The 27386-nt window shown below is 46.6% G+C and overlaps 1 protein-coding gene across 4 annotated transcripts in view; it reads right to left on the minus strand.

Moving 5' to 3' along the window:
* The window catches only part of CDK5RAP2 (CDK5 regulatory subunit associated protein 2), a 180886-nt gene that overhangs the window by 71486 nt on the left and 82014 nt on the right, over positions 1-27386 (minus strand). For 3 of the 4 annotated variants that reach the window (XM_036855794.1, XM_036855791.1, XM_036855792.1), the window contains exons 14-19: positions 24538-24678; positions 16152-16249; positions 11192-11322; positions 9565-9674; positions 7306-7434; positions 544-639 (exon numbers count right to left, since the gene is read on the minus strand). In XM_036855794.1, coding sequence (XP_036711689.1) covers positions 544-639; positions 7306-7434; positions 9565-9674; positions 11192-11322; positions 16152-16249; positions 24538-24678 — 705 coding nt within the window. The remainder of the gene's footprint in view (positions 1-543; positions 640-7305; positions 7435-9564; positions 9675-11191; positions 11323-16151; positions 16250-24537; positions 24679-27386) is intronic. The other variant, XM_036855793.1, reaches the window with a different exon arrangement.

The following is a 27386-nucleotide window of genomic DNA, read 5'->3' on the forward strand; positions in this document are numbered from 1 at the left end:
TTCAGCATCAGTGTGCCTGGAGTGAAATTCTCAACAACGCCCAGATGACACTAAGCTGGGTTTCAGATCAGGAGACTGCAGATGGACCCAGAGGAGGAAAGTCCGGTTCTATCAGTGGCTCCTTATACTGCACGCAGATGATCTGGGAGTTCACAGCAGTCCAGAGACAAGGGCTCTGGTCCCAACTCTGTCACTGATTTACTCTGAGCCCCAGATAAACCATCTCCCCTCCTAGGCCTCAGTTCCAATGCATAAAATGAATGCATTGGGTCAGAGCTCTAAAGAGCTGCCCAGGTCCAGTGTCCAATGCCTGCGACTCTCGTGTAACAGCCTCGTTTTTATTTGCAACTATATGTTTGTTTTCCTGGTTCATGACTGGCTCTACCACCCCGTCTGTAACTTCCAAAAAGGAAGAGACCTCCTCTATTTGCTCCCCGCTGGCACACGGCAGGCACTCCACACAGATGGAAGGAACAGAAAACCCGTCGGACTCGTTCCAGACCGGAGGCGGGCTTGGGCACAGAGAGGGGCAGATGTTCCTACCTTGTGCCTCTGCTCCAGACACTCGCCACTCAGCAAATGATTCTTGTCATCCTCTCCAATTCTGCTTGAGTCCTCGTCCTCCTTGCTAGCCAGAAGCTACATGGAGCATGGAATGGTGTGAAAATGCAACCCAAAAATGAGTGCAGCATGAATATGTATGAATAAGTCGGTGATGTCTTTTTTAAAAGATGCAGAACAAAAAACAAACCAAAAAAAGAGGCAGAGACAAATGCCAAAGCCATGAAATAAAAATTAGCCAAAGTCAGAGCTGCTAGTTCTGGCAAATCACACACAGCTGCCTGGGATCAGGCATGATTTAAGGACAAACTCCCCAAGAAATAAGTAAAGCCATTTCCCCCTGTCCTCGCACGGCCTTCCTGAGCTGCTGGAAACTGACTGCGCTGTCCGGTGTGCCGCTCCCATCCCTGCCATTGCTGAATTAATTCACTTTCAGATTATATGAAAGTAACAAGATTTTGGAAAACAGCTATTGATGGAATTGAAACTATCAAATAGCGAGAAAGCAGTAAATGAAATTTATGGTGTGCCCAATTCATGCATCCCTTCTATTTAGCACAGGGGATAAACCTCTTTTTGGACTGTCACACATCTGAGATGGGCAGTCTCAGCCACACTGCCATTTGGGTGACAAAAAGGTCCTCATCGCTAATGAGTAGAGTATCAAGCTTCCCTGACAATAACTTTATGCTTTTGAAAATGAAGGGGAGTTATTTCTAAAGACTGCGTAAATCCCTAATGCTCTAAAGAAGTGTAAACCCCAAAGCTTCTGCAGTTTGCATTCTACAGAACAGACAATACAGTGTTCTCAAGAGGGCCAGATCTCAGCTCTCGGGAAGAGGGAAAATTCTAGGCATGAGACGCCCGGATTAACCAAATAAAAAGTGAGAGGGAGGGTAGCCAACGCTGTTTCAAAAACTGTACCAAACCTCATCTCACCAATGAAGTAGGGACCACTGCACCAAAGCGTTAAAGCATGAGCTGAGTCCCAGCCGCCTGCTGGGCATGTTGTATGTACGACGTATCTAAGGTTCTATCTCCATACCGTGAGTTCATGAATTCCCACATTTAGTCAATCACCCCATAATTTTCCCAGCCCAACTTAAACTTTTCTGATCTTCCTTCTAAAAGAAACCCTTTTTTGGAAGAAGAAAAACAAAACAAAGCAAACTGACTTCACAAAGTCTTTTATAGAAAACTTCCCAGGATCAGAATACATTCAACCCAACCATCCTAATCAGGATCAAAGAGGACTGATGAGTCTACAAATCTTACTACACTATCCAGCATTCAATAGGCTAAACATGTGTAAGTGTACTTCCTAAGGCATAAAAGTTTCTAAATTTGGATGAGGAACTTCTCTCCCTCTGTTGGTTTCTTCCCTCATTATTAAAACATGCTCAGGTTACCAACTAGGACAATCGAATTTCTTGGTGGGAGTATAAAATGTTAAACTACTTTAGAAGAAGTACTGGCAATTTCTTATAAAGCTAATAACCCTATGACCCAGGAATTCCCCTCCTAGGTATTCATCAAAAGAAATGAAAACGTATGTCCACATAAAGATTTGTATATGAATGTTCACATCAGCTATTATCATAATAACCAAAACCTGAAACAATCCAAATGTACATCAATAGCAGAATGAATAAAGAAATTAGAATATAATCTATACAATGGAATACTACTTAGCAATAAAAAGGAACAAGTTATTGATTCACGTAACAACATGGATGAATCTCAAAAACACGCTGAGTGAAGGCAGCTTCACACAGAAGAGAAGATGCTTTATGATTCCGTTTCTATGAAAGTCTAGTACAGGCAAAACTAATGGTGGAAGAAAATGAGAAGAGCGGCTGGAGCGGGGATGAGTGGGAATTGACTAGAAGGGATGCGAGGGATCGTGATAGAAGTTTGGGTTACACAGGTACATACATTTGTAAAACTTAGCAAACAAAGACTTACGACGTCTATATTTCATCGTATGTAAATTTAAACTTAAAAGAAAAAATAACTATAAACACATATTGAAGGAAAAGATATACATGTTGAAGTATTTAGGGGGAAGCATATTGATGTTTGTGATTTATACTAAAATTTATCAAAGGGATATGATGGCTGGTGAGAACGGTTAATAGTAGAATCTAAGGGGTGAGTATATGGGTGTCCACCGTGAAGTTCTTTTCACTTTGCTATGTTTGAATTTTTTCATAATAAAATGCTGGGGAAAAGCCACTCTCATTTGAAAAAAAGCAAAATAACTACGTTTTTCCTTCCTGGTTCACCAGCAGCTCTGGTCACTGAGTGCTGCCTGCCTCTCTCCAAGCTTCTTGAAAGAACTCTCCATCCTCACCTTCTGCAACGTGGCTTTTGCTGCCAACGCTCTCCAGAAACTGCGCATGAAAGCTCCCCAAGACCTTCTAATGCGGGAGATGGAACCAACCCTCCTGGGATCAGGGAAGAGGCAGCGAGGCACTCCTCCCCAACCCTGTGCATCAGAGAAGGGTCCCCCTGAAGTTCAGCCGAGCAGAGTACTGTTAACCCGTGCCATTCCAGTTGAAGCAGCAAAAGCATCCGAGTTATTCTTCATTTCCAGGACCACAACCACACCGTGACTCAACAGACTGAAATAAAAATTCTCCTTCATTTCTCTTTACCTCTGCTGACGTGGTTAAAATTAAAAGTCAGTTTCCAGCAATGATCAAGAAATTCAATGCTGTGGACAGAGAGATGTGTCCCGCGTGCCATATGTGACTTATCAGTTTTCAAAGGCAAGATCCCAGAGAGACCGATGCGTCACTGCAGGTGGGGCTCTGTTTCGGGCCCGCCCCCAACTGGAGAAGTGCCCCACACCTCCAAGCGCCCGCCGGCTCTTCCTTCACTTCCCCACCCTCACGGCTCCTCCCTCCGCCGCCACGTGGCCTCGGGCCCCCCTCACTCTGCTGAAACTGCCCAGGTCACGAAGGGTTTCCCAGCCGTTTTTCTCCGAGTACGTGACACTGTAAGCACGCCCTCCCTAAGCATCGCTCCCTAACAAGTGCACGGGCCTGGTTCTCCCCCTGCCTCTTGAGCTATTCTCTCTTGACCTTTGCAGGCCCCCCCTGCTTCCTCCAGGAGGAAATTCCCTTGACCTCAGAAGAGGAGGCCGGGCCCGTCTCCATGCCCGCATGCGCTCCTCCAGGCCCTCTCCAAGCTCAGCTTCTCTGCATCACAGACTCCACGGGGCAGGGACCGTGTCTGTGTTCAGTTTTAACACCAGTGCCCGGTGCTCAAGACAACACTGCTAAAAGGACAAACAAATGAGTCAAGACTTTTTTCAAAATGACAGCTGGAACCAACAGGTTTTGGGGATTACCCCGGTCTTGCTACTCCAAGTGTAGTCTTTGGAGGAACGGGAGCTTGTGAGAAATGCAGACTCCCGGGCCCCGTGCCAGGCTCACTGAGCCAGAATCTTCACGTTAACAAGGTCCCCAGGAAATTCACACGCACGGTAAACTTTAGAAGCACTGCCCTATGGTGTTGCTAAAACAACACTGAACAGAGTCAGAAAAGGGTTTAGTTCCAACTCTGCCACTAATTTACTAAAAAAGTAAAATTAAAATAGCTGTGTTTTACATATTGAGTGCCTACTACATGCCAGGCACGGTGCCAAGGGCTTTATAAATCGGGTACAACTCATAATAACTTATGAAGTCAAAATGTTAGAAACTTCCTCCTTTCAATGAAATTCAATCTGCTTCTGACAAACCAAATTTTATTCTGTTGCTAATAACAGATGTTAACAAGCACCTTCTACTTCTGAGTACCACTTCTGTCCTCTGAGTCACACAAGGTCTATTTCTTATTCAAAAGGACAGCCCTACATATATCTGAGTTCAATTCAATTATGCCCCTTAATCCATGTTTCCTCTCCATGCCAAAAAAAAAAAAAAAAAAAAAAAACAGTTTTCTAACCATCCCCTAAAAATGACAACATAAGTAAATAATGACAGCGACTAACCGTTTCTGAGCGCTCGCCCGCGAATCCCATCCCCCAGGGGTGACAACTGCACGTCACACAGCTCATGGCTTACAATGTTCACCGCCCCCCCGACTGCAGTCCGCTCAAATCACTCCTGAACGTCAATTCTCAACCACACCGTTCTATAATACATAAACTATAACCAGTAAATAAATACAAAGAAATAGGGGCAACCTCATTCCAGATTTTTTCTTTTTTTTTCTTTGATGTACTTTAAAATAAAAGGATGCCTGTTCTTGGCCTTTTGTTGGTTTGGCTGGTTTTTCAGTGACATGCCCGCATGCGGGGAGTAAGCGCTGTGTGCCCAGCAGGAGGGAATCCAGCCCAGGGCCACCGCTTTGAAGACACAGCTGCCAAAATGAATCAAGGGCCTCCTACTCTTTATAGCCTTTGTCGAATTAAAAGTTGCAGAGGCAGGGGGGTGTAATATGAAAATAAATCACGTGCCTATTTTATACACATATCTATCTGTGTCTGTACCTTTGACCTAGTCATTACTCATCTGGGAACACAGTCTAAGGAAAAAAAGCCTAAACCCAGAAAATGATTTGTGTCCAAAGACATGCATCAGGTAATCTAAAATAGTGAATCACCGGAAATATCTACATGTCCGACAACAGTGACGCAGCTGGCACCCCTAAGATGGAGTAAGAGGGTATAATACAGCAGCCACTGGAAAGAAACAGGAAACAGGACTGTGTATGTACTGTGGGCGGGCACGCACACGTTCAAACACACAAATAGAGAAGGAAAGATTCCAGGATGTTAATTAACTGTGTTTTAATGTGACAGGATTAGGGGTCATTTCTTTATTTTCCAAGTTTTAGGCAATGCTGTGGGTTAATTAAATATTGGAGGAAAAACTACTGAATTTTAAAAATACAAAATATATTTGCTGTCTTTTTTTTTTCCCTTTCTGATTTGTAGGCTCCCAGGGCACTGGAGCAGTGCCAGCCCCTACTCCGCAAGCCCTGCTGCCCAGAAAAGGCTGTGGACCACGGAGGCATTTCCCGTTTGTCTCTGCCTCGTTGCTCATCCAAGGAGAGCCACACACACTCCCAGGGAACAGCAGCCTCTCCTTGCTGCCATCCCACCCTCACCCCGAACAAGCTCTCCTCCCTCAGCTCAAGATTATCGTGGGAGCACCATCCTGCCCGTGCGGATCTTCCCATCGCGTGCCGGGGAAGACGGGGCCTGTGCTGCGAAGGACACGACTATTCATAGGGAACATCAAATTGATGTGCAACCTGACAAATGACTCCAATCTGAATCGACTGCTAGTAAGATCTCAGAGTGGCAAGAGGAAAATCCCTCTGTTCTCCAAAGGACATAATAGGACATTTAACAGATTTCTTTCAAAGGGCAAATGAACAAACACTCGCCATCTGACACTCAAATGAAGCAGGTGACGAATGGGCTGCTTATTAAAAATGCCACGTTGGAAAAAAACAAACCAAGAGACTTGTTTCTCCCTAAATGGACTGCAGATATTCTTGCTTTTCAAAATTATCTGGAGCCCTGGAGACTAAGCTCAGTAACACTCCCTCTCTCCAAGGGAGCAGATGGCCAGAGTGCAGCATAAACACCTTTGAGCGTTTCCCACCTTGAAGGTGGGAGGAGACAGCTTAAGGCTGACAAATCTTTCCCCAGAAATGGTGTGGCAATGAGACCTCCATTTACCTGGCACGCCAGGCTGAGTTCAAGACAACCCCAACCAGGAAGGCTCTGGGGGATCCAAGTACAAAAGGCCCTAGTGCATTTCATGAGGAGAACAGTTCCAGTCTTCTGAAACTAACTAGCATAACACAGGCATGGAGCAAGGCGCTTCCTGGGGGAGCGTCAGGCCAGGTAGGGGCTAGAGGGAGGAAATGGCAAGCTCCTCCCCACTGTCACAACATCAGGGCCCTCTACTGTGCGGTCGGGTCGAGAACAGAGAAAATCGGAGACAACACACCACAATGCTGAGCAGAGAGCCAGAGTCACAGGGTGAAGCGGCTCCCTCCGCTTTCCCTGGGGTGGGCTAACGGAATGGGCCCACACCCTCAGTGAGTACAAAAGCCCAGGGACCACACGCTCTTTAGTGCAGACACCAGATTTAACCTTCCGTGGCCCTTCCAGACTTTCAAATGCCACCAGTGGGAAACTCCCACAGTCAGGAAGCTGAATTTGTGGGCTCACGGCACACCGACTCTTTGCTCCCCGTCGGGTCGTTGGTACACGGCAGAGTGCAGGGGTTCCTGGGTACACGTGGGAATAAACTGCACACATCTGGTCAAATCCAGAAGCCAGATGCCGTGGGAGTGAGAAGATGCATTTAGAGGGTTAATACAAAAAGTAAATGAAAAGTATGTTTTCTCATTTGTTTTTCCATGGTAATGGGTTCATTAAGGCTGCATCTACACTACCCAAGTTACGCGGGTGATGTGGCAACTCTCCAGGCCCCTGAGACCAGACCAATCATCCAGATGTGCAACCTACAGCCCAGATCCCAGGGCCGGACTTGGAGTCCAAAGCATCACAGAACATCGAGTGTGTCCACACAGATATGACCCAAACTTGCGGAACGCTCCGACAGACCTGCTGACCTAAGAGGGCCCTCAAACCCCGTCCACGGCAAAGGGAATTTCAACAGAGACCTCCCCAGAAGAGATGCAGCCTGGAGACGTGTGGGGGGGTGTTGCTCTTTGTAATTAGCACGCGAGGACGAGAATATTCTTTCTTACCTCCATCTGATCTACCGACTCAGGCCTGTCCTCTCCCGGGAAACCCATGGAGGAGAGATCAAAAATAGTTTTCTTCAGGTGCTGGTTGTCCGCGTACAGCTCCTTCACCAGCTGGATAAGGTCACCGACCTGCAAAATAAGAGCAGGAGAGGACTGACTACCCACGGGCACACTGCCGCCTCCCAGGGCCACGGCTACGGAGAAGACGTCCTGCATCACAGTCACGGAGAGTCAGGTGGCCTGATTCCAGGCTTCAGGCTACCCTGGGTACAGTGAGAAAAACACCAGCATTTCTGTGTTCTAACCCCAGCGTCACACTTCAAGGCAAAGAGATCCTGGGCAAGCTGCCTGGTCTAAGTCTCCACTTCTGCATCTGTGGAATGAGTTCCCGTGAGAACTGAACGTGATCACGGTCACAGCGCACTACAGCCCTCGGCACGGTCTAAGTACTCTGTCCATGACAGCAAATATGACCTCTGTCTTGTACTTGGGGGAGGAAAATCCCCCAAGACTGAAACTTCTGAGGCTTGTCAGAGGCATATTTTACAGCATCCACCTTCCTCTTTCTATGCCTATCTAGCACTGTCCGTAATAACAACAGTCCTCAGTTATAAAGCAATTCACGGCTGCTAAAATACTCCCACAAGCTTTAGTCAATCGTTGCTTACAAAAATCCCGAGGAGGTGGACAGCAGTATGACTGTCCCCGTTTTACAACAAGAAGCCCGAGACACAAAGAAGTTCACTGCCCAAGGTCCCAGAGTTGGGGTGCCTGGAGAATTAAGTGACATATAACAACAGCCAACGTGCCCGGTCGTGTGGGCAGGGGCAGCTGCCCACACGGAGGCAGAGCCGGGCCTGGACTCCCGGTCCAGTGCTCCTCCTTAAGGCACAGGTCTTGCGAGGCCAGGTACATAAGCATCTGAGCAGACACCACCTTCATTCCCTGCAAGCTTCAAATCGCAATGGCTAGTGATTTTCCAAACCCTTCAAAAGGGGGTAACCATTAGCCCCTCAAATAAAGTGGGAAATCCCACCCTGACCATGCACAGCAGGTGTCCACTGCACCAAAACATGAACACAAATCGGACCCAACCTCAAGGAGGTTATATCATAGAGGGAAGAAGAAAACATTCTGATTCTACAAACATTCACGAAGTGCCAACAAAGGGAACTAGCTCCTGCCCTTAACACAACCACAGTCGGTACCAGCAGCGGCTATCACCACCTCTATTTTCTTCATCTTCAAAACACCAACAGATGCCTCAATGCTTCTTGTTCCACTCCTCCCAAAACACCAACATTTTTATAGTTCTCCTTTTTACTTCTTCTGCATCTTACACCTGCTGTTCTTCCTCTCTCTCTCTCTACTGAAAAAGCCTTCCAACTAGATAAACTCCTATTCAACCTCCAAAACCCACTTCAGGTCTCACTTCTATTGAGAAGTTTCCTCTGATCCAGTGAGTACCTCCTAACCCCCGACAGCTAACCTCTCCTTCTCGGCTACCCTTAAATCTCGCACCTCTGCCTATTACAGCCACCCTTGCACTCCACACTGCCACTGCTCCTTCACACGTCTGTCTACTCTACCGGCATGTGAGTTACTCCCAGACAGAAACTGAACCTGTCATACATAGATGGTAATTTTATAATAAATCACAGTGTCCTCTGAGCTCACACTTCCTATTCTTATCAATGGCTCTTAGAACCTTGAAATACTAAGCCACTCTAACCACACCAATGATCAACAGATTGAAAAACCTTTCCAGTTTTAGAAAAGATTTACTGATCAAACCTGAACCTTTATTCTTTCAAAAAGCATCAGTTACCTCCCACTATGTGTGCCAGGCACTGGGAAATCAGAAATAAATAAGACACACTCACTCGCTTTAAGATGTTCACAGCCTAGTGGGGATACAGAAGAATAACCAGATAATTATAGGTCAGTATGAGAAGGACATCAATGCAGTCAGGTACAAGAAGAGAGGAAAATGACCCGAGGGAAAGGTGGCTAATTCTAGGGGGGGATAGAGAGCATTTCCCAGGGGAGATGGAGCCTGGGTGGGGTCCTCAAGCCTCAGAAGGCGTGCATCAGACACGGGGTAGGGACTCCAGGGAACATACATCAGGGGGAAAAAAGACAGGCAGGGAGAGACGGAAGAGAGGCGGGGAGAAGGGCTTTCAGAATCTTACACCTCTGATCAGGAACCCAAGAGACAACAAATAACCAACAAAGCACTGAAAGTTAATAGGTCAATACCTTTTCCTTAAGCTCTTCTTGAGAAAAATGTTCCACTTGAAACCGATTGTGCTCTTCAAGGCAAATACTCAGATAAGATGTTTGATCACTATAAAACGAAAATGGTTCTTCTGCACCAAAAGAAAAAAAAAGTGGGGAGGAGGAGAAAAAGAACATCAGAAGTAGATCCTTCCCAGACAATTCCCCATGCAATCCATCTAAGGCACTTTGAATCGGGTAGCAGGGGAAAGGGAGATAAGCACACACAGGGAGTTTAATGCACCACCTTTGGAGCAAAAGTAATTTTCTTCTTTCTCTACAGGCTGGTATCTCAATGTATGGTTTCATCGTGGGCTGTAGGCTTTCACTGTGGCCAACTCTGAATTAAAATTGGCATATCCAGTGCTGTACCTGGAGACCATTCTGAGTGGCACAAGCAAATGGTGATTTTCAATTTAAATGAGGGAGTGATTCCGTTTAGGTGAAAATACAGGAAAATTAGATGTGACCCTCAAGTGTAGAACTCTAAAGTGCCTGATGTGCTTTTTACCGGCCCCAGAGCCCGCCATGGGAGCAAGCACACGGAGTACAGAAACCGCCTATGAGATCTACGATGAGGGACTCTTGGGTCACCCACGGAAGGGTCGGCCTCCTCTGCAGCAAAGGTCACACTCTCACAAGGCGCAAAGGCGCAGAGAAGGGTCACGCTATTCACTGAGCGGAGCACATCCACAAGCATGATCTCACTCAACACATGTGGGTAAGAGCTGATACGCCTCGTATAGAGGAAAGAGCTAGACTTCGAAGGAAGATGTCCTGCCTCCAATCTGGGTAAATCAACCCCCACTGCCACCTCGGTTTCTTCACCTGTAATGTGACGTCACTGCCTACTCGATCCAATGGGACAACGGTCAGGATCAGAGGTGAGAAGTTAAGTGCCTGCCGCTGGGCCTGGTACACAGCAGGCGCTCAGGAAATGTCTAACCTACCACTGCTATTACTGATTGTAAGCAGGAATTACAATCAGTAATAAGGAAGAAAAAGGAAGGCTAGAGATAAGGAAAGGAAAACGCCAACCCAGACACCACGGGGCTCAGGTTCTAGCAAGGGAGGGAGCCAAATACAGCTGTCACGAACACAGCAGCGCACGTACCATAGGACCCTCCCTAGCTGAATCCACTTGCGGTCATGACAGTGTGAAAAGCGATGCTTCAGCAGGAAACAGCGGTTTCACCCGCACGTGTCTGTGCAGTGGGGCTCTCTGCAGTGGCTGCCGTGGTAGGCACAGCCCAGATGTTTAGGGTGATGAGGGCCATTGACCAGAGAAAGGGGATGGCAAGGCCCCAAGGTTATCTGGAGTTAGAAGAGTCAAACGATGCAGAACACAGCAGAGGCAGCGAGGAAGCAGTCCTGCAGCAGGCCCTCTGTGGAATTAACACTACCTGCTGGGCCCTTCGACTCCGCAAGCCGAAGCCAGCCAGGTACAGACTAGGAGAGCAACAGTAAACCATCACTGCAAAAAAGGGCTTCCCAGCTGAAATCCCCAGGGTGCCTCGTCTCCTACTGCAGTCTTAGGACTCTCTTAAAGTTCGGCCAAGGCCCTCCAAGTGGGAAAACCAAAGGGAAATACATACAAGGGAGCATGTACCTTCCCGCCGCCGGATTTCACTGATCTGCTCCTCCAGGGCCTTCTGCAGGTTCTGATAGGAGAGCACATCCCGCTCCAGCCGCTTCCGCAGGGCAAAGATGCTGTTCAACTCAGCCTGCAGGTTGTTGACACTTGGTAAAACAAGACACCAGAATTTTAAAACAGACCTACTCGTGCTTTAAGATGCAAAGCCCAGCAAGCCTTCCTTTGATTTTTATGTCATTTGTGGGGTTTTTTCTGGTTATAAAAGTAAATACATGTTTATAAGACATTTAAAATAGAAACGTATTAAAAAAAAAAGGAAAAGTTACCATAACCCGACTACCAAAAAACACATGGCAGACTACTTCCTCCCAGTCTTTTTCCCTGAGTATTTCTATAAGGTTGAAATAATTCTGGACATATAATACTAAGTTGTGCATTTCTCATTTAAATATTTCCCTACATTTTCAGAAATAATTTGCATACATCATTTTTAATGACTATATAACATTAAATCGGGTGAATGTCCCACCATTTAACTCATCCCCTATTAGTGGACATTTGGGTCATTTCCAAGTTTTTGCTACAGATGTAGCTAGGTGGAAGTAATTTAATTCCCCAGAATGTTTCTCTGGAATAATGCCTTGCATGGGCTTGGGTATGGAAGGAAGGCTCTCCACAGAAGAGAAGGTGACAAGGAGAATGTCGGCCATGTCACCCCTAAAAGAGGTGGCACTGGAGGTAAAGGTGAGGGGCAGGAGGCACAAGAAAAAAGAAAAGGAGAAGACTGAGAGTCAGTAATAGAAGGAAGAGAAGGACCAATTTAGGGGTCAAAAGAAGTCTACAGTGATAGGTTGGCCACTCACAAATGCAGAGTAGAATGGATTTTTATTGGCGGGGTGGTGATGTCAAGTATCACGTCTGGGTCAGTGTAATATGGTGCTGACCTGCACAGAGAGCCTGCATGAAACCAGCAACCCAGAACTCAGAGGAGGCCATGAAAAAGCACACCTCCCAGAACCTGCACTGACGGGGGGAGGACTGTCCCACAGACCTTCCTCCAATGATGCAAATGTTCTGTATCGGCGCTGCTGAATACGGTACCCACTAGCCGAACGTGCCTACTGAACATCTGAAATGTGGCTACATGCTGAGGAACTGAATGCTTAATTTTTTAATTTATATGTATGTAGTCACATGGCTAGTGCCTACTGAACTAGGCAGTGCAGTTCCACAAGCAGGGCTCCGGACTCCTACTGATGTGCACGTGGCAGGGATCTGAACCGGTTCTCAGAGGAACAGAGGCTCCAGCAGACACCTGAGTAACGTAAATATTGTTTCAATGAAAATCTCTGCGCCTAAAGCCTTGTTTCACACTCAGGGTTAGCTTCTTAAGATGGATTCCCAGCAGTGCAATTACTGGGTCAAAGTATGTGAACATTTTTTGAGACTACCAAAACACCTTAACGTATCAGAAAGCCTCCTTTTTTAAATACCAAGAAATACGTCACTCTGTCCAGCGTCTGACCTATTTTTCCCTGAAAGGGTCCATCAACACTTTGAAACTGTCGGAAAAAGTGTATGAAAATGTGGATTTGTTTTAGGGAGAGGGTCCACGAGCTTTCATCAGATTGTTCGAGAGGGGTCCACAGCCCCAAAATGGTTAGGAGCCATCGCTCTAAAATATGTGTGCCACAGACTCAAGCCCCACTTATCCTCCAGCGATTTCTTCCAGCTCCATCCATCGAACTGCACACATAAATCAACATCTATTGGAAGGAAAATAAACCATTATGTCTAATCTCCTATGCTCGCTGCTTTGAAGATGGTTCACTGTGAAGCAGCCTCCTTGCAAGGGAAGGGGCCCTCCCAGCAACCTGTACCTAGTTCCATTTCAAGACAATCATAATGATCAATTTGTAAGGCTGATGGAAACCTTACAGAGGTGTCACAGCACAGCACTCGCTCGGATGCGGTCATGCCGCAGACACGTTTAACCAGGGGGAGAAAAAGGAGATTGTTTTAGCGAAGCTCCTGCAGTGAGGGCTGGGGAAAGCTGACTGCTTCACTCCCTCTTCCATCTTCTGACAGGGTGAAAAGTACACAGCTGCTGCTCCTGTGTCTGTCATTTCTGTTTCCCCAACTCCACGATCTCTGCAAGGTGTGAGGAGTCGGTGGAACAAAAGGAGCTTCGCTCAGAAAGAAAGGACAGCCCTGAGCCTTCCTCTTTCTGGAGCGGAGTGGGGGAGGAGCCGGAGGACGCACGCCCCCACAGTGCCACCACTCACGAGCTCCAAGACCTTGGCGGTCAGCTCAACTGCCCGAGTCCTGCTAGCTGCATCCGTAAAGTGGGGACAGTGCCTTTCCTTCAGGAGTGTTTTGAGGATTAAATGAGATGTTATAAGGGAAAGAGCTTAGCACAGTGCCTGACACACACGAGGCGCTCAACAAACATCACCTCCTTCCTTCCACGTATTCTAATGACTCCCATACAGCAGATATTTATATGCCAAGCTTTCTGCTACTCCTGAGTTACAGGCGTGATTTTCATCTGGAGATGATTTAAACCCCCCCAGGGCACATGTGGCAATTCTGGAGACATTGTTGGTTGTCACAACTGGGGCAGGGAGGGTGCTACTGCCATGTAGTGGCAAAAGCCAGACATGTCGCTAAACATCCTACAATGCACAAGACAGCCCCTCAACAAAAAGACAAAAAGTTATCTAGTCCCAAAGCCCAACACTGCTGAGGTTGAGAAAGCCTGAGTTACAGGCAAAGTATAAACTGTCCTCGTCCTCCAGATGAGCGCTGTCTCAGTTAGGGCCCGGGCTCAGGAGCCACGCAGATCTGAGCTCTGAGAACTCCTAAGTGTAGGAGCTTGGGAAATACCCTCAACATCTCCAAGAGCAGATTTCCACTTCTGTGATATGGGGTTGAAGCGTCACTGTGAGGAATAAATCGTAAAGGGAAAGGACCAGGCACACAGCTGCCCTTGGTCAGTTCCTCCCTCCCCGCTCCCCCTTTCCAACTTTAGTTACAAGTACGTCATATGTCTCCAGAGTCATCCAGCTTTCACTGCCAGTTTCCAGAGAGTGAGCAATGCTGGAGTTACCCCAGGGGGCTCCACCGGCCTTAGCCCACAATTCTGCCCTCTCACTATGGCAAGGCCTGAAGACTCAAAACCCCCGACAAGCTGAGTTTATGTACAGTGGCATACTGAGGCGTATGGAGGCTTTTCACATTGCTGTTAGTCTTAATAAACGTTACCATCTATTGAGTGCTCACTACGTGCCAGGCAGAATTAGGACTTTACACATTATCATCTCGTTTCAAACAACCCTGGAAGGTAGATAGGGAGGAAGGTAAACAGGTAGGTCTGTACGCAGGCCAATCTCAATTGCACAAATACATATCCTGAGGCTCAGGGTGAAAAGTGACTTACCCAAGAGCTCAGAGCTGCTGAATGTATTTTGACTCTGAAGGTGAACAGGAAACCTTTTAAGCATCCCTGTGAGTCACAGCCCTGACCCACCTTGGTCCCACGCACCTCGTTATTCACTAAGGAAGAGCCTATGAAACTCAGAGCCGCCATCCGTGATGCTGAGGAAGCCTGACAGCGGCCACATCCACCCCAGGGCCTCTCGGTGCCCAGAGTCAGAACTGGCTCCCATCGGAGTAGCTGCACAATTAAACCCGCTGTGCCCATTCCCCCTCCGAGGTTCCCGGCGCTACTCAACCCCTCCCCCAAGTGAAAATGACGAGCAGCTGAGGCTTCTTGAAAAAGCTCACTTTCAGAGAATTGCATCAGCATGTTTTCATTTTCCTTAAACTCGCTTCAGATTAAAAATCCTGAAAACTTATAACTTAAAGAGTTGGGAGGGGGTTCATCCACTGAACATCTCCCGAGTGCCTACTCCATACCAGCCCCCGTGACAGGCACTGGGAAATGCCGACAGCAAGACGGGACCCCTGCCCTGAGGGGGCGCACGGTCCAGGCCGCGACGCAGGCCACACCAGCCAAGTAACAAAGGGAGGTGAGGGCAGCAAAAGAGCGGGCCTCCTGACAAGGGGAACCTCTGAGACAAATCCTCAAGGATGAGGGGGACGCAGAGCAGGGTGCAGATAGCTACTGAAGGCAGAGACAGGAGACACCCGGCCCCGGAACAGAGGACCCCGTTAGGGCTGGAGTGAAGGGCAGAAGAGAAGCAGCAGTGAGGGGTGGGTTTTCTTACCTTTTTATTATGCAAAATTTTAGACATTAGCACATGAAGACAAGTCAGTATAACGAGCCCCCCGACACCTACCCACACCCCTGTCCCAACAACCAGGGAGCCGTGGCCAATCTTGTTCCATCGGTGTCCCCGCCCGCTCCCTGCGCTGCTGTGCAGTGTGGAAATGAACCCCAGACATCACATCCTTCCACCTGTAACCATCCCAGTGTGCAGAGAGGTGACTCCTCTACGGGAGAAATCACTGAGGCCAACCCAGTGCTGGGCAAAGAGAGGCCCAGATGTGTCACTTGCCCGTGGACACAGGCAGGGCAGCGGCAAGACCACTAGCCTATAATCAGCTCTCCTCCCCACATCTCATTGCACCAAATCACCTCGGCGATTCTGTGAAGACACAAGTCACTCCGAGTCACTTATGGAAAACAGGGATAATAATGTTACCTCACAGAACAGCAGTGAGGATTACAAGAGATAATACACGCGAAGGCACTTTCTAAATCTATAATAAAGTATTATAAAAACCTGAGTAACTAGTATTAATGATATTTTTATCCTACATTTGCTGCCCAAAAAAATCAGACAATTCCTGCTAGGAAATAGGTATATCTGATTTAAATAAGGCAATCACCATCCAAGCACTTTAAGCTTCCTAAGCAAAGTGGGAAGGCTTCACTGCCTCAGAAACTACCAGCATTTATTCAAAATACGTGTGTTACGCATGCGCGTGATGTCCAAACAGAAACCCTTACCTGTCTGAGTCCTGCAGAGATTTTACCAGATGTGTGTAGATGTCCTGCTCTTTCTTTAAGACCTGAATCAGCTCTTCATAGCCTAATGGTTGCTTTTCCTGAAAACGACAATGGGCATCTGACATTAAGAGAAGAATTTTGAAAGCGCACATCCTTACATTATGCAAACACATGTGGATAGTTCTGGTTTATAAATCCAAACAAAGGTGATCCCCTGTGCCAGGCTCCAGATCAGGCCGCAGTCAGAGGGCGCCACCTGCAGGGGGAGTGGGGAATGACCGCCCATCACTCACAGAGGAAGAAAGCTGAGCGCTGTACTCCCGACAATACCCAACTGCCCTTCGTGGAACTTCCTCCCCCCTCCCCCCCCCCCCACAACCCAGCTCAGAGCTGCTGGTCACTGTTTTCACAAAACTACACAGAATGCCCTTCCACGCTTGTTCTTGCTACAAAGAAAAGAAATTCATCAACCAAAACCTGACAAGTTTTAGGGACAAAGGACTTGCATTAAAATAGAAGAGGTCGGGTGAGGCATGCTTTCAAGGCACCATGAACAGACTGATGATAAAGAGACCTGAGGTGGATCTCTGCCACGTACTAGCTACGTGACCTCAGCTAACCAGCTTAACAAACCTCTGTGAGGCTCAGGCTCCTCATTTATGAAGTGAGGATGTAATTCTGTGAATTTCACAAATGTGAAGATTTTTTTAGAGTTCAAATCTTGGCTCTGTCGCTTACTGGTTCCGGGGCCTCAGGAAGTTACTTACTAGGAGCCCCCTGTGAAATGCTGGACAACAGCCACCACCTTACGGAGTTACAGAGCAGATAGAAGTTCAACTGTGCGCTGGAAGGAGTCAAGGATCCCAGGGGAAATGGCCAGTTCCAGTACTGATGCAATGAAATTCAAAAGCAATCCATGTCTACAGCATTTTGTCACACCAGAAAACAAGGAAGTGTTTAAATAATGGAGCACTGTCAAAAGGATACAGGAGCCAGTTTGAAAAGGCCAAGCCTGGGACAATTGAGCATCAAAATAATGATAGTAACAGATTATAACCCACTGAGTGAAACAGAAATTCATGTCCACATGGACATGAGTAAATGAGTACATGGGAAGAAGAACGGGCTTTTCTTTATAGAACAACTAATAAATGTAGAAGAAATAATGGAGCTAGAAGAATCACCATTTGCTAACCATCATGGTAAGGAATTATTCACCCAAGAAACATAAAAGGAGGCTAAAACTAACGGGTGAAAGTTTGAAGAAGATCAGCGTATTTACATAGACTCAAAATACCTCCCCTCAAATACTTACTAATTACAAAGGAAAAAAGAGTAACTGCATAGTCAAGACACCATGCAGACACCACCTTCACAAAGTTACCCAAGTCAGCATGGCCGGTAATAGGACAAACCTAAGCCGTGTACTGTCGGATAGGACACACTGAGGACACAGCTCTGGTCCTGTGACACTCCTGCCAAGGATGCCTCACCTGAATCCAGGCACCAAGAAGCATCAGACAGACCCGACTGAAGGACGCTCCACAACAGAACTGGCCTGGACGCTTCAAAAGTCTCAGGGCCGTGAAAGTCAAGGGAAGACTGAAGACTAAAGTCTATCAAATGCAACACAAGATCCTGAATTGGCTCCTTCTACTACAAAGGGCTTTACGGGACAGCTGGTGAGACACGAATGAGTCTGAGGGTTCGATGGGAGTCTGAGGGTCTCTGCTCAGTCCCTGGCTGTGATCGCTGTGCTGTGTCATACAGGAAAAGGTCCCTGCTGACACGAAGTACACACTCAAGTTCTCAGAACTGACAGGGCTTCACACAGGCAACTTACTCTGAGATGGCTCAGGACAAGCAAAACCCTTTACTCTTGTAACTTCCCTATAAATCTGAAATTATTTCAAAATAAGAAGAAAACGTTAAAATAAAGAAGTAAAGTGTGCAGGACACCTGGCACAGCGCCTGGCACAGACGAGAAGCTCCTTAATGCTAGGGAGACACTGGGTCAGTGGGGAGAGAGGGGCTGCAAGCGGCCCTCGTGTCTCATGTGGACTCAGCCTGTCGCCCAAAGTTCAGATAACGACCTAGGACAGGGCTTCCGACCCCGATGAAAACTCAAACATGAACGAGGGGAAAAAGGTACATCTTTATTTCCGCTAACCTCTAACTGAAATTTAGCATTTCCTTCATTTAGGGGTTGAAGGAACACTGTTACTGCTACAAACCACAGTAGTACTCGTGTTTTCCTGAGATTTTGTCATCAAAAGAAATAGTTACTCTGTATATGTTGCAAGTATCTCAAAATATTTATTCTCATCACTACCTCAAAACTACAGCAGTCACTCTGTTCACCACTAGATCTTGTTATTTAACACATTAATAAAGAAGCACCATTTCTACAACTGATTTTTTTTTTATATTTTGATAACCAAATTTCAAAATAATTGGTTTCCTTTATAATCCTGTGCACATATTTTGTGCATTTAAACACTTTTCCAGGGAAGAGCTCCTTGGCTCCAGCACACTACCAAAGGGACGCAGAGGGCAAAAAGGTTAGCAGCCCCTGACCCAGGAGAACGCTGCTGTGCTTCTAGCCCTGAATGAAACAAGGCCAAGGCACCACCTGCCAATCGAGGGTTTTAAATGCTAACCTACCAGTTTGGTCATGAGAAGCTGGCCACCCACACTGCTAGAAATGTCAGGCCCTTTTGTAAATCGTGTCACATGACACTGGCACAAGGAGCTCCCACCTGCCTTCTGTACACAGTCACCAGTGTCAGCTCCCCCCCGTACACACCGCACGTAGACAGAGGGCCCCAGGGGAGCGCCTGGGAGGAACTCACCCAGGGATCAAGACGAAGAGGCTACCATGTCCTCAGGATGTCAGCCGTGGTACAAAGTGCTCTCCAGCATTTTCTCATTTAATCCTCACAAGCCAGTGAGCTCAAGCATTACCACTCTCCCCATTTTGGTGATGAGGGAACTGAGGCACGGAGTCAGGGTGGTGAGGCAGGGTGTGGACCCAGGCAGCCAGGCTCCAGGGCCTGTGCTCTTCGGTCCACCCGTGAACGACCCATGATGGATGCAAAGCACTGGGAGCTTGACAAAGGTGACACAGTCACTGTCAGCCACATAAAGGCCAGCCAACAGTGACAACGAAAATAAGAGAACCTACTGTTTCTTGAGCATCTACCACCAAGGGCAGGGATTGTTAAGAGCGTGTGACCTTATTAGCTGTGTGACCTTGAACAAGTTACTCAACCTCTCTGTGCTTCAATACCCTCACCTGTAAGTAGAGGTAATAATTCTACATATCTCATAGGGTTGTGAAACAGATTAACTGAGCTAATCTATACAAAATTCTCACACGGATGCCTGGCACAGAGTAAACACTTAAGGAGTGTCAACCATAACTACCACTACCATTCCTACGCTCCAATGCTAGGCCAGGTCCTTTACATAGGTCATCTCTAATCACAATAACAACCAAGGAGCTATATTAATCTTCCCACTTTTCAGATGAATAAACTGATTCTCTGAGAGGACAGGTCATGTACTTGAGTCCATTCAGCTAATAAGTGGCAGTCAGAATTTGTGCTTAGATACGTAACCAACCAAGAAAGACTAGGAAAAAAGATGAATAAATGTGGACCTCGGTTGGATGGGGGAGACTCAGCTGTGGGATCTACATATCCAGTCAAAGAATCCCGACCCTGTATCTTAACTGGCTCACCGTGGGCCTGGCTGGAAGCCCTAGAGGACTGCCCACTGCGGTGCAGGGCCTGGGTGCCCGGCTTGGTTCCCCTCCCCTCCTTTCAGGCAGCCATTCCGAACCTTCACCAGGTTTTCCAGGTCACCGCTCACCTCAGCCCCCACCCTCCACCTGCCAGCTGGCCACACCTGTGCTTGCTTTCCTGCCCTTCCACCTCCGTGGAACCAGCAAACTCCCTCCTCCTCCTCAGGGACCACGCTCCATCAGTCGAGCCCTCTCCACTGACACCCTCCATGGTCCCTTACAGAGACCCTCCTCCAGCCCCACGGCACCCTGGTTCACCTTCACCTTCACCCGGAGCTCGTGTACCAGCCACGTGTCCACAGGCCTGGGGACCCCTTGCGGGCAGCAGCATCCCAAGCCAGGCACGGTGCTTGCCACAGATGCTCGCTGAAATGATGATTACAAAGGTAAGAGGGGAACACAGGCACCAGTATGACTCTTCAGAGCACAGATTCCTGTGGATATTTTGCATAATGGAAGTCAGAGTGAGTCAACGTCTTCCTAGAAGCAAATTGCTCACCCATGTTAAATAAATGAACTCTTCAGAGCCATTTGGGTCCCATTTCATCAATCACCTGTTCCCCTGCGCTGAATCATGCCCCATTAGAATGAAGTCATTTGGCTCCCTCGGCAGAGCTGGCAAATCAGTGGATCTTCTCGGCACAGAGGCAGAGGGCCAAGCGGCCCAGAGGGGGCCCCTGCTCAGCAGGAGCAACCAACCCCCCTGTCCCCTACCCTCTGCCCTCCATCGCCACTCTCCACCCCCGCCCTCCACCTTGCCTCTCCAAACAAGACAGAGCCCAAGAGTCTACGACCCTTGGCATCTGTGAGACTCTCCAGTATGTTCCCAATAAACACTCCCTTTCATTGTTGTTTTGCTCAAACTCCTCAGCGTCGGATCCTACAGCTTGCAATCAAAAGAACCTTAACAAATACACTCACATTATTTTTAATCCTCTCAGGAGGTGGGCATGTAACTCCCCATTTACAGATTAGGAAGGTGAGTTTCAGAGAAAGGCGGTGACTTGCCCAAGGTCACAGAGCTAATAAGCGGCAGAACGGACATTCTGACACCAAAGCCGAGGCATTTTCTACTCCACCATAGTTTCCTCAATGACTTGAAGGAAACGCATGTAATGGGCAGACCACAATCTGAAGAGGCAGCAGATACGTAAAGAGAAACCTTAATGGCTCACTTCTTGGTCATCAGGGCAATTTAGTGGCCTGGTAGACAGATGGTGTCTATTTCAGTAGCTGTATCACAGCTCTGCAACAAAGACATTTATTTTAATACTCAGGAAATTCAGCTGCAATGTCCCAACCACGTCAATAGCCAAACTATAAATCTCTGGCTGCAGCAAGTTAAATATGGTCAGTGTGTTTTACTCTCTGTTCTTCAATTCCCTGGTCATCCAGCATTAATTCTCAGGATCACACACGATTAGAAGGAAAACAGACTGCCCAGAGCCAACGGAGACATCATGACAGCCTCAAGTTCTTCGTAGAAATGGGCAGAGGATAAACCCTAAATCAACACAAAATGGCCAAGGGCAGAGCAGAAGAAATCCGTGTTTTCTACAAAGAAAGAACCACAACCTGAAAAGTACACCTTTCTCGGGGGGAAAATACCGTAGGCTGCAACAGCTGGGATTTCTTAAGCTGACACCTAGAAATGTTCAATTCCTAAATGGTCATTTATAATCTTTTATCCTCGATTTGCAATTACTCTTGCAGAACAGAATTAAAACCTTTGCTAAAATATGTAGGTATTTTGCACAGTCATTTAAGCTTCACCAGGATCTAAAATATGACTGAAATGCCCATGGGATGACTTTATACTTGTGTTTCTAAGAAGTACAGACAGCGGCCAGCACAAAAAACTAAAAACAACGTGGTACAGATGATCAAACTAGTGACATGAAATATTAAAATACTCTGTTCAGTAAATTTAGAAACATTTTGTTCAACATCTAGACACTTTTTACATTAACTAAAACATGATTCAAAATAGTAAAGTTTAACTAAATGTATCCAAATTAGTGATGATTTGTCCATCTAAAAAACCTGATGGGCTGCTATCTTGTTTCAAAACAGACTGTGCCTCGTGAAAAGACGCTCAACATCGCTAATCATTAGAGAAAATGCAAATCCAAACCACAATGAGGTACCACCTCACAGCGGGCAGAATGGCCACCATCAAAAAGTCTACACATAATAAACGCTGGAGGGGGTGTGGAGAAAAGGAACCCTCCTGCACTGTTTGTAGGAATGTAAATGGGTGCAGCCACTATGGAGAACAGTATGGAGGTTCCTTAAAAAACTAAACAGAGGGCTACCATATGATCCTGCAATCCCACTCCTGGGCATATATCTGGAGAAAACTCTAATTCAAAAAGGCACATGCACCCCAATGTTCACAGCAGCAGTATTCACGATAGCCAAGACATGGAAGCAACCTAAATGTCCATCGACAGCTAAATGGATAAAGAAGATGTAATGGAATATTACTCAGCCATAAAAAAAGAATGAAATAATGCCATTTGAAGCAACATGGATGGACCTAGAGATGATCATACTAAGTGAAGTAAGTCAGAAAGAGAAAGACAAATATATGATACCACTTATATGTGGACTCTAAAACAATATGATACAAATGAACTTATTTACAAAACATAAAGAGACTCACAGACATAGAAAACAAACTTATGGTTACCAAAAGGGAAGGGGGGAAGGGATAAATTGAGAATTTGGGATTAACAGATACGCCCTACTATGTATAAAATAAACAAGGACCTACAATATAGCACAGGGAACTATATTCAGTATCTTGTAATAACCTATAATGCAAAAGAATCTGAAAAAGAACATATGTATACACACACACACACACAGGTGTATAACTGAACCACTTTGCTGTATACCTAAAACTAACACAACATTGTAAATTAACTATACTTCAATTTTTAAAAAACGGTTAAAAAAAACAAGACTGTGTCCGATTATGGGTTAACGTGCATCTTAATATCCAACTAAATTTGGTCAAAATAAAGCAACTATTCACAAAATAAAGCAACTAAATCACAAAACATCAGCCCTCTGAGATTTAGTTATTGGACTTGCCCAAGGTCACTCAAGTGAAGTGACAGAGCCAAGAGAGGAATCCAGGCTTCCAGACTTCTGGCCCAGCCCAATGGCCAAGTCCTCACTGACATTCTTATTCAAGAGAGATGGCAAAATGCAAATCCACAAATGGTCAGAGTTAAGAAGGAGCTCCCACCGCTCAGGCAACGGTGCCCTCCAGGACCAGAGCCAATACGGAGCGGATACACAGTGCAATGGCTGGTACTGGTGCTAAAATACTGAAACACGTCTACACCAGCTGTAAACCAACCCCTGATCCATCCACCCCAACCACCCCAGCCCCTCTCCAAGACCCAGGAACTACAGCAACTACAGGGTTGGTGCCTGGCACAAGAGCAGGCCTCCGGGACCCCACTGCAGCCCTAGCGCCTGAGTCTGTTCTGATGGCTGTGCCTGTGCTGCCCTGGTTGTTAATTATTTTGAGAATCATCCTTCACAAAAACCACAAGGCATGATCAGAGTCATTCATCAGAGAACTAATTTGCATAAGAATTCCCTGTTTTCTGAACGTATGTACTTAATTAAAGCCAGGCTTAAAAGAAAACAACAAACCTTGGCCGACAGTGAACGCCTTTCTTTCCCATCTCTGGCTGCCTAGCTGTATTACAGGCAAGCTGCACGTCAGAACAATCTGGACGCATCTCCACAAACCAATATCATCAGTCATTCAATCAACAAACGTCCACTGAGCCAGGCACTGGGATTCAGACACGAACACCAGTTCCCTTCCCCTGAGGTGCCTCCTGGGGTGCGCAGGGCTCGAGGGAGGGGAAGCAGCAAGGCGGCTCTGTAACGTCAACCCAAGGGCTAAGCGCTATGGTGGATGGGTGTGCAAAGTGCCGTACACGGGGGAGGACGAGGAGACATCGCTTTCAGCGGGCCAGGGAAGGAGCCCCAGAGAAGGTGACACCAGCATGGCAGCCCTAGGGGTGTGCAGGAGCCACCGGGTCAACAAGGAAGAAGAAGGCATTCCAGGCAGATGGAACAGCGTGTGCAAAGGCACAGAGAGGTACAAACGGCATTTTCGGGAATCTGCAGGAAGTGAGGTGTTGTTAGAGATGATGGGGAATGAAAGAAAAGGAGAATGGAAAGCTAGCTTGGGGCCAGATCACGAAGGGCCTGCTGTGCCATTGTAGGTGTGCATGGAAATGTTCAACTGGAAAATGTTCTTACCTCAAGATTACATAGTTCTTGAGAGAGTTGCCCCCAGGAGGGCAAACATGAGGCTCATCTTTGAACAAGCTCTAGTTTCTCGGTTTCCTGGGCAGTGCAAATACTAACACTCAGCTGAAGGATACTAATCTGTAAGGAGGAAAGACTGAGAAGCCCTCCTGCTACCTGTTGTAAGCTCATTTACCAGCACGAGGGCCTTGGAGGATCTTTAGGTCAGAGGAGTCATCAAGTATGTGTCAGGAAAGGATATGAATTTGCATGTGAATGTCCAATTTCAGTCGAGCTTACCTCGGAGAAGATGCTTTTGCTGCCTGGTGACTGAGAAGAGCACTTTTCTGTTATTAAGTTTTCACTCCTGAACTCGAGATCCTCCGCAGTCATTAAATAACGGTTCTGCTGTATTGCTTCCAAGTCTTTTTCATTGAATTTCTAAGGAAGAAGACAAATCATAAGGAAGCTGTCAACAAGAAAAAAATACTAAGAGATGGTCCCAAACTCTTTAAGGGAAGATTTACTGTTTTTCACAATTTAAACAATTTCCACCATCCCCAAATATGAGGCAATTACAAATGGTAATGCAATCCCTTTGTGCGTTACTACAACCAGGAGAGCAGCACGCCAGCAAGGCACAGGCAAGGACAGTGGCAGTCATTACAAACCTCCCCTCTCGCCACCACTGGGACACCTCCCAGCGGGTACAAAGACAAAGCCCAGGCTCTGGCCCCACGACCCAGGCTCCAATCCTGGGTCCTCCTTGGCCAGGGTGTGATTTCTGAGTCTGTTTCCCATGCTACAGGGTTAGTGCAGTGATTAGAGGGACTGTGTATCAAAACCCAACAAAGTCTAGGGTGCTCCCCAAACATTACAAATTTGACAAAACTTGAACCGTCCGTATCTACGAGGAGATTTGACTTCCAGGAAGAAAACGGCAAGACTGCAACGACTTTGGGGGTCTGGTCACAGGTGAAAGCTCCTCCTTCACGATGAGACACAATACAGCCCGCTTCACCAACCCCTTCAGAAGAGGTGACATCCAACGATACTACAAGCCTGGAAACCACTTCTCTGGTCTTTTGGCCAAATTCAAGCACAGAATCTATTCCTAACTATTTAAAACCTGGTACCTCCTGAACTAGGTGTCCGTCCACGCTCTGTGGGAAATTAAGGGTGAGAACCTCAACTCATTCCTAACCACCCATCAGAATTAATTCATCATGTCAAACATTTCTAAAAAAGCTGAAAGTACAAACAAGAAAGTGGAAGCAATTTTTTGTAAAAACCCATTGAACTGTTACAGGGAGCACTGGGAATCAAATAACCAAAACAGAGATTCTAGAAATTACCATCACACAGCTGTGCTTGAGTTACAGTTTTCATTTTTATTTCTTAGAAGTCCAACTACACATACACATTAACAAACGGGCCCACAAGGCTTAGAAGGGAACAGCCGCCCCTAGCTCTCCACTTCTCACCTCTGAGTCCCACTTGCAGAAAAAACCAGCTTTTGACTCTACTGATTTCTGTTATTTACTTCCACGTTTCTACATTATGCTCCTACGCTCACATTGCTTGATTTCCTAAGGTTAGATTTTATTAACTGGTTCCTGTCAGAGAAGTTTAAGGACGTAGCTCTCACATCATCTACCCCCCCAACGCTTTTCGTAATAGTTACATCACGATTTTGGTTAAATCAACATTCTGCATTTACGTGATTATGGCCACGCACATACTGTCCACAGCCCAGCCGAATGGTGTTCCGTGGTGACATTTCCGTTCGTGTTTAATTCCTTGCTTTTCTTGGAATTAGCAACAACTGTTTTGTTCCGTTTACTTATTTCATAAAACTAAATTATATACTTAGTGTTAATTTATCTCCAAACTTATAAATTCTTCTACATGGAGTCAAGACGCATCAGGTAAATGATGGGCTCTATTTCAGTTTCTTGAAAAAATCCCAACTAAGCCCTCCCTCAACGGCTCAAATCTGGGCTTCTACGTAAGTGGCTGGGATCTCCCTTCCCCACATCCCAGGTGAATTCCCTACTTTCTGGATCCCATTCTGTTACTTCCTCATTTGTACGGACTCGTCCTCCAGCAGTTTCCTGCAAAGAGCACATGGAGGCAGATGATTTTAGGCATCAAATATCTGAAATTGCCTTTATTCTGCCCTCATTCTTGCTGCCAGCTTGGCTGACTACAGAATGCTGGATTGGAAACCACTTTTCCTCAAAACTCTGAAAACACTGCTCTCCTGTCTCCTGGCTTCCAGTGTCGCTGCTGAGAATTCTGATGTCATTTCGGGTCTGGGTCCTTTGTATGGGACCTATTATTTTCCTCTCTCTGGAAGCCTTTCAGATCCTCTCTTTGCCCCTGTGTTCTGAAATTTCACTATGACACAGGATTGTGAAATTGAGATAGAGGTCTTTCTTCATTCACCGTGCCAGAAACAGACCAGGCCCTTTCAAGGTAGAGATATCTGCCCTTGCATTCTGAAAAGTTTTCTCCTATTACTTTGAACTTTTCCTTCCCTCTGCTTGGCCTCTTCTATCTTTCTGGAACTTTTGTTCGTCATATATTGGAGCCCTTGACTCGAGCCTCTGATTTTCTTATCTTTCTTCTCTCATTTGCTCACCTTTTTGTTTGTTTCTGTGTTTAACTATATTTTCTGGAAGATGTACTTGACTCTCGTGCAACTCTTCTCTTTTATTAGGCTTTTTATATCTGTAATCATACTTCCAATTTCCAATAAGGTCATTCCTCTTTTTCCCAAATATCTTTTTTATCAGATCCCGACTCATTTCTTATCTGAAGATGTTACAGTACTGAGTTTTTTGAAAAGCTGTCTAGTTTTCTTCTCCGCCTCCACTGTTTCTGTTTCCTCTACATAGCTTTGTTCTGTCTTTGTCTTTCCTCTTCGACGCTTTTATCCTGTTTGGGGAACTCGGGCCACCCACGTATCTTTAAGGGTAGAAGTGTCCAGAAGCTCTGTGAGCGTGGAAAAGGTACATCAGCGGCGGCCTCACTGTGAGGTGATCAGATGGGGACTCGGCTGTTTTGTTGAAGGACCCCCTACTGTCAGTCAGCATCTTTCAGTCTTCTCGGTCCACAGAGGACTCTCCGTGCTGGTACACACACTT

The sequence above is a fragment of the Balaenoptera musculus genome, chromosome 6, assembly GCF_009873245.2.
Source record: "Balaenoptera musculus isolate JJ_BM4_2016_0621 chromosome 6, mBalMus1.pri.v3, whole genome shotgun sequence".
Classification (NCBI taxonomy): domain Eukaryota; kingdom Metazoa; phylum Chordata; class Mammalia; order Artiodactyla; family Balaenopteridae; genus Balaenoptera; species Balaenoptera musculus.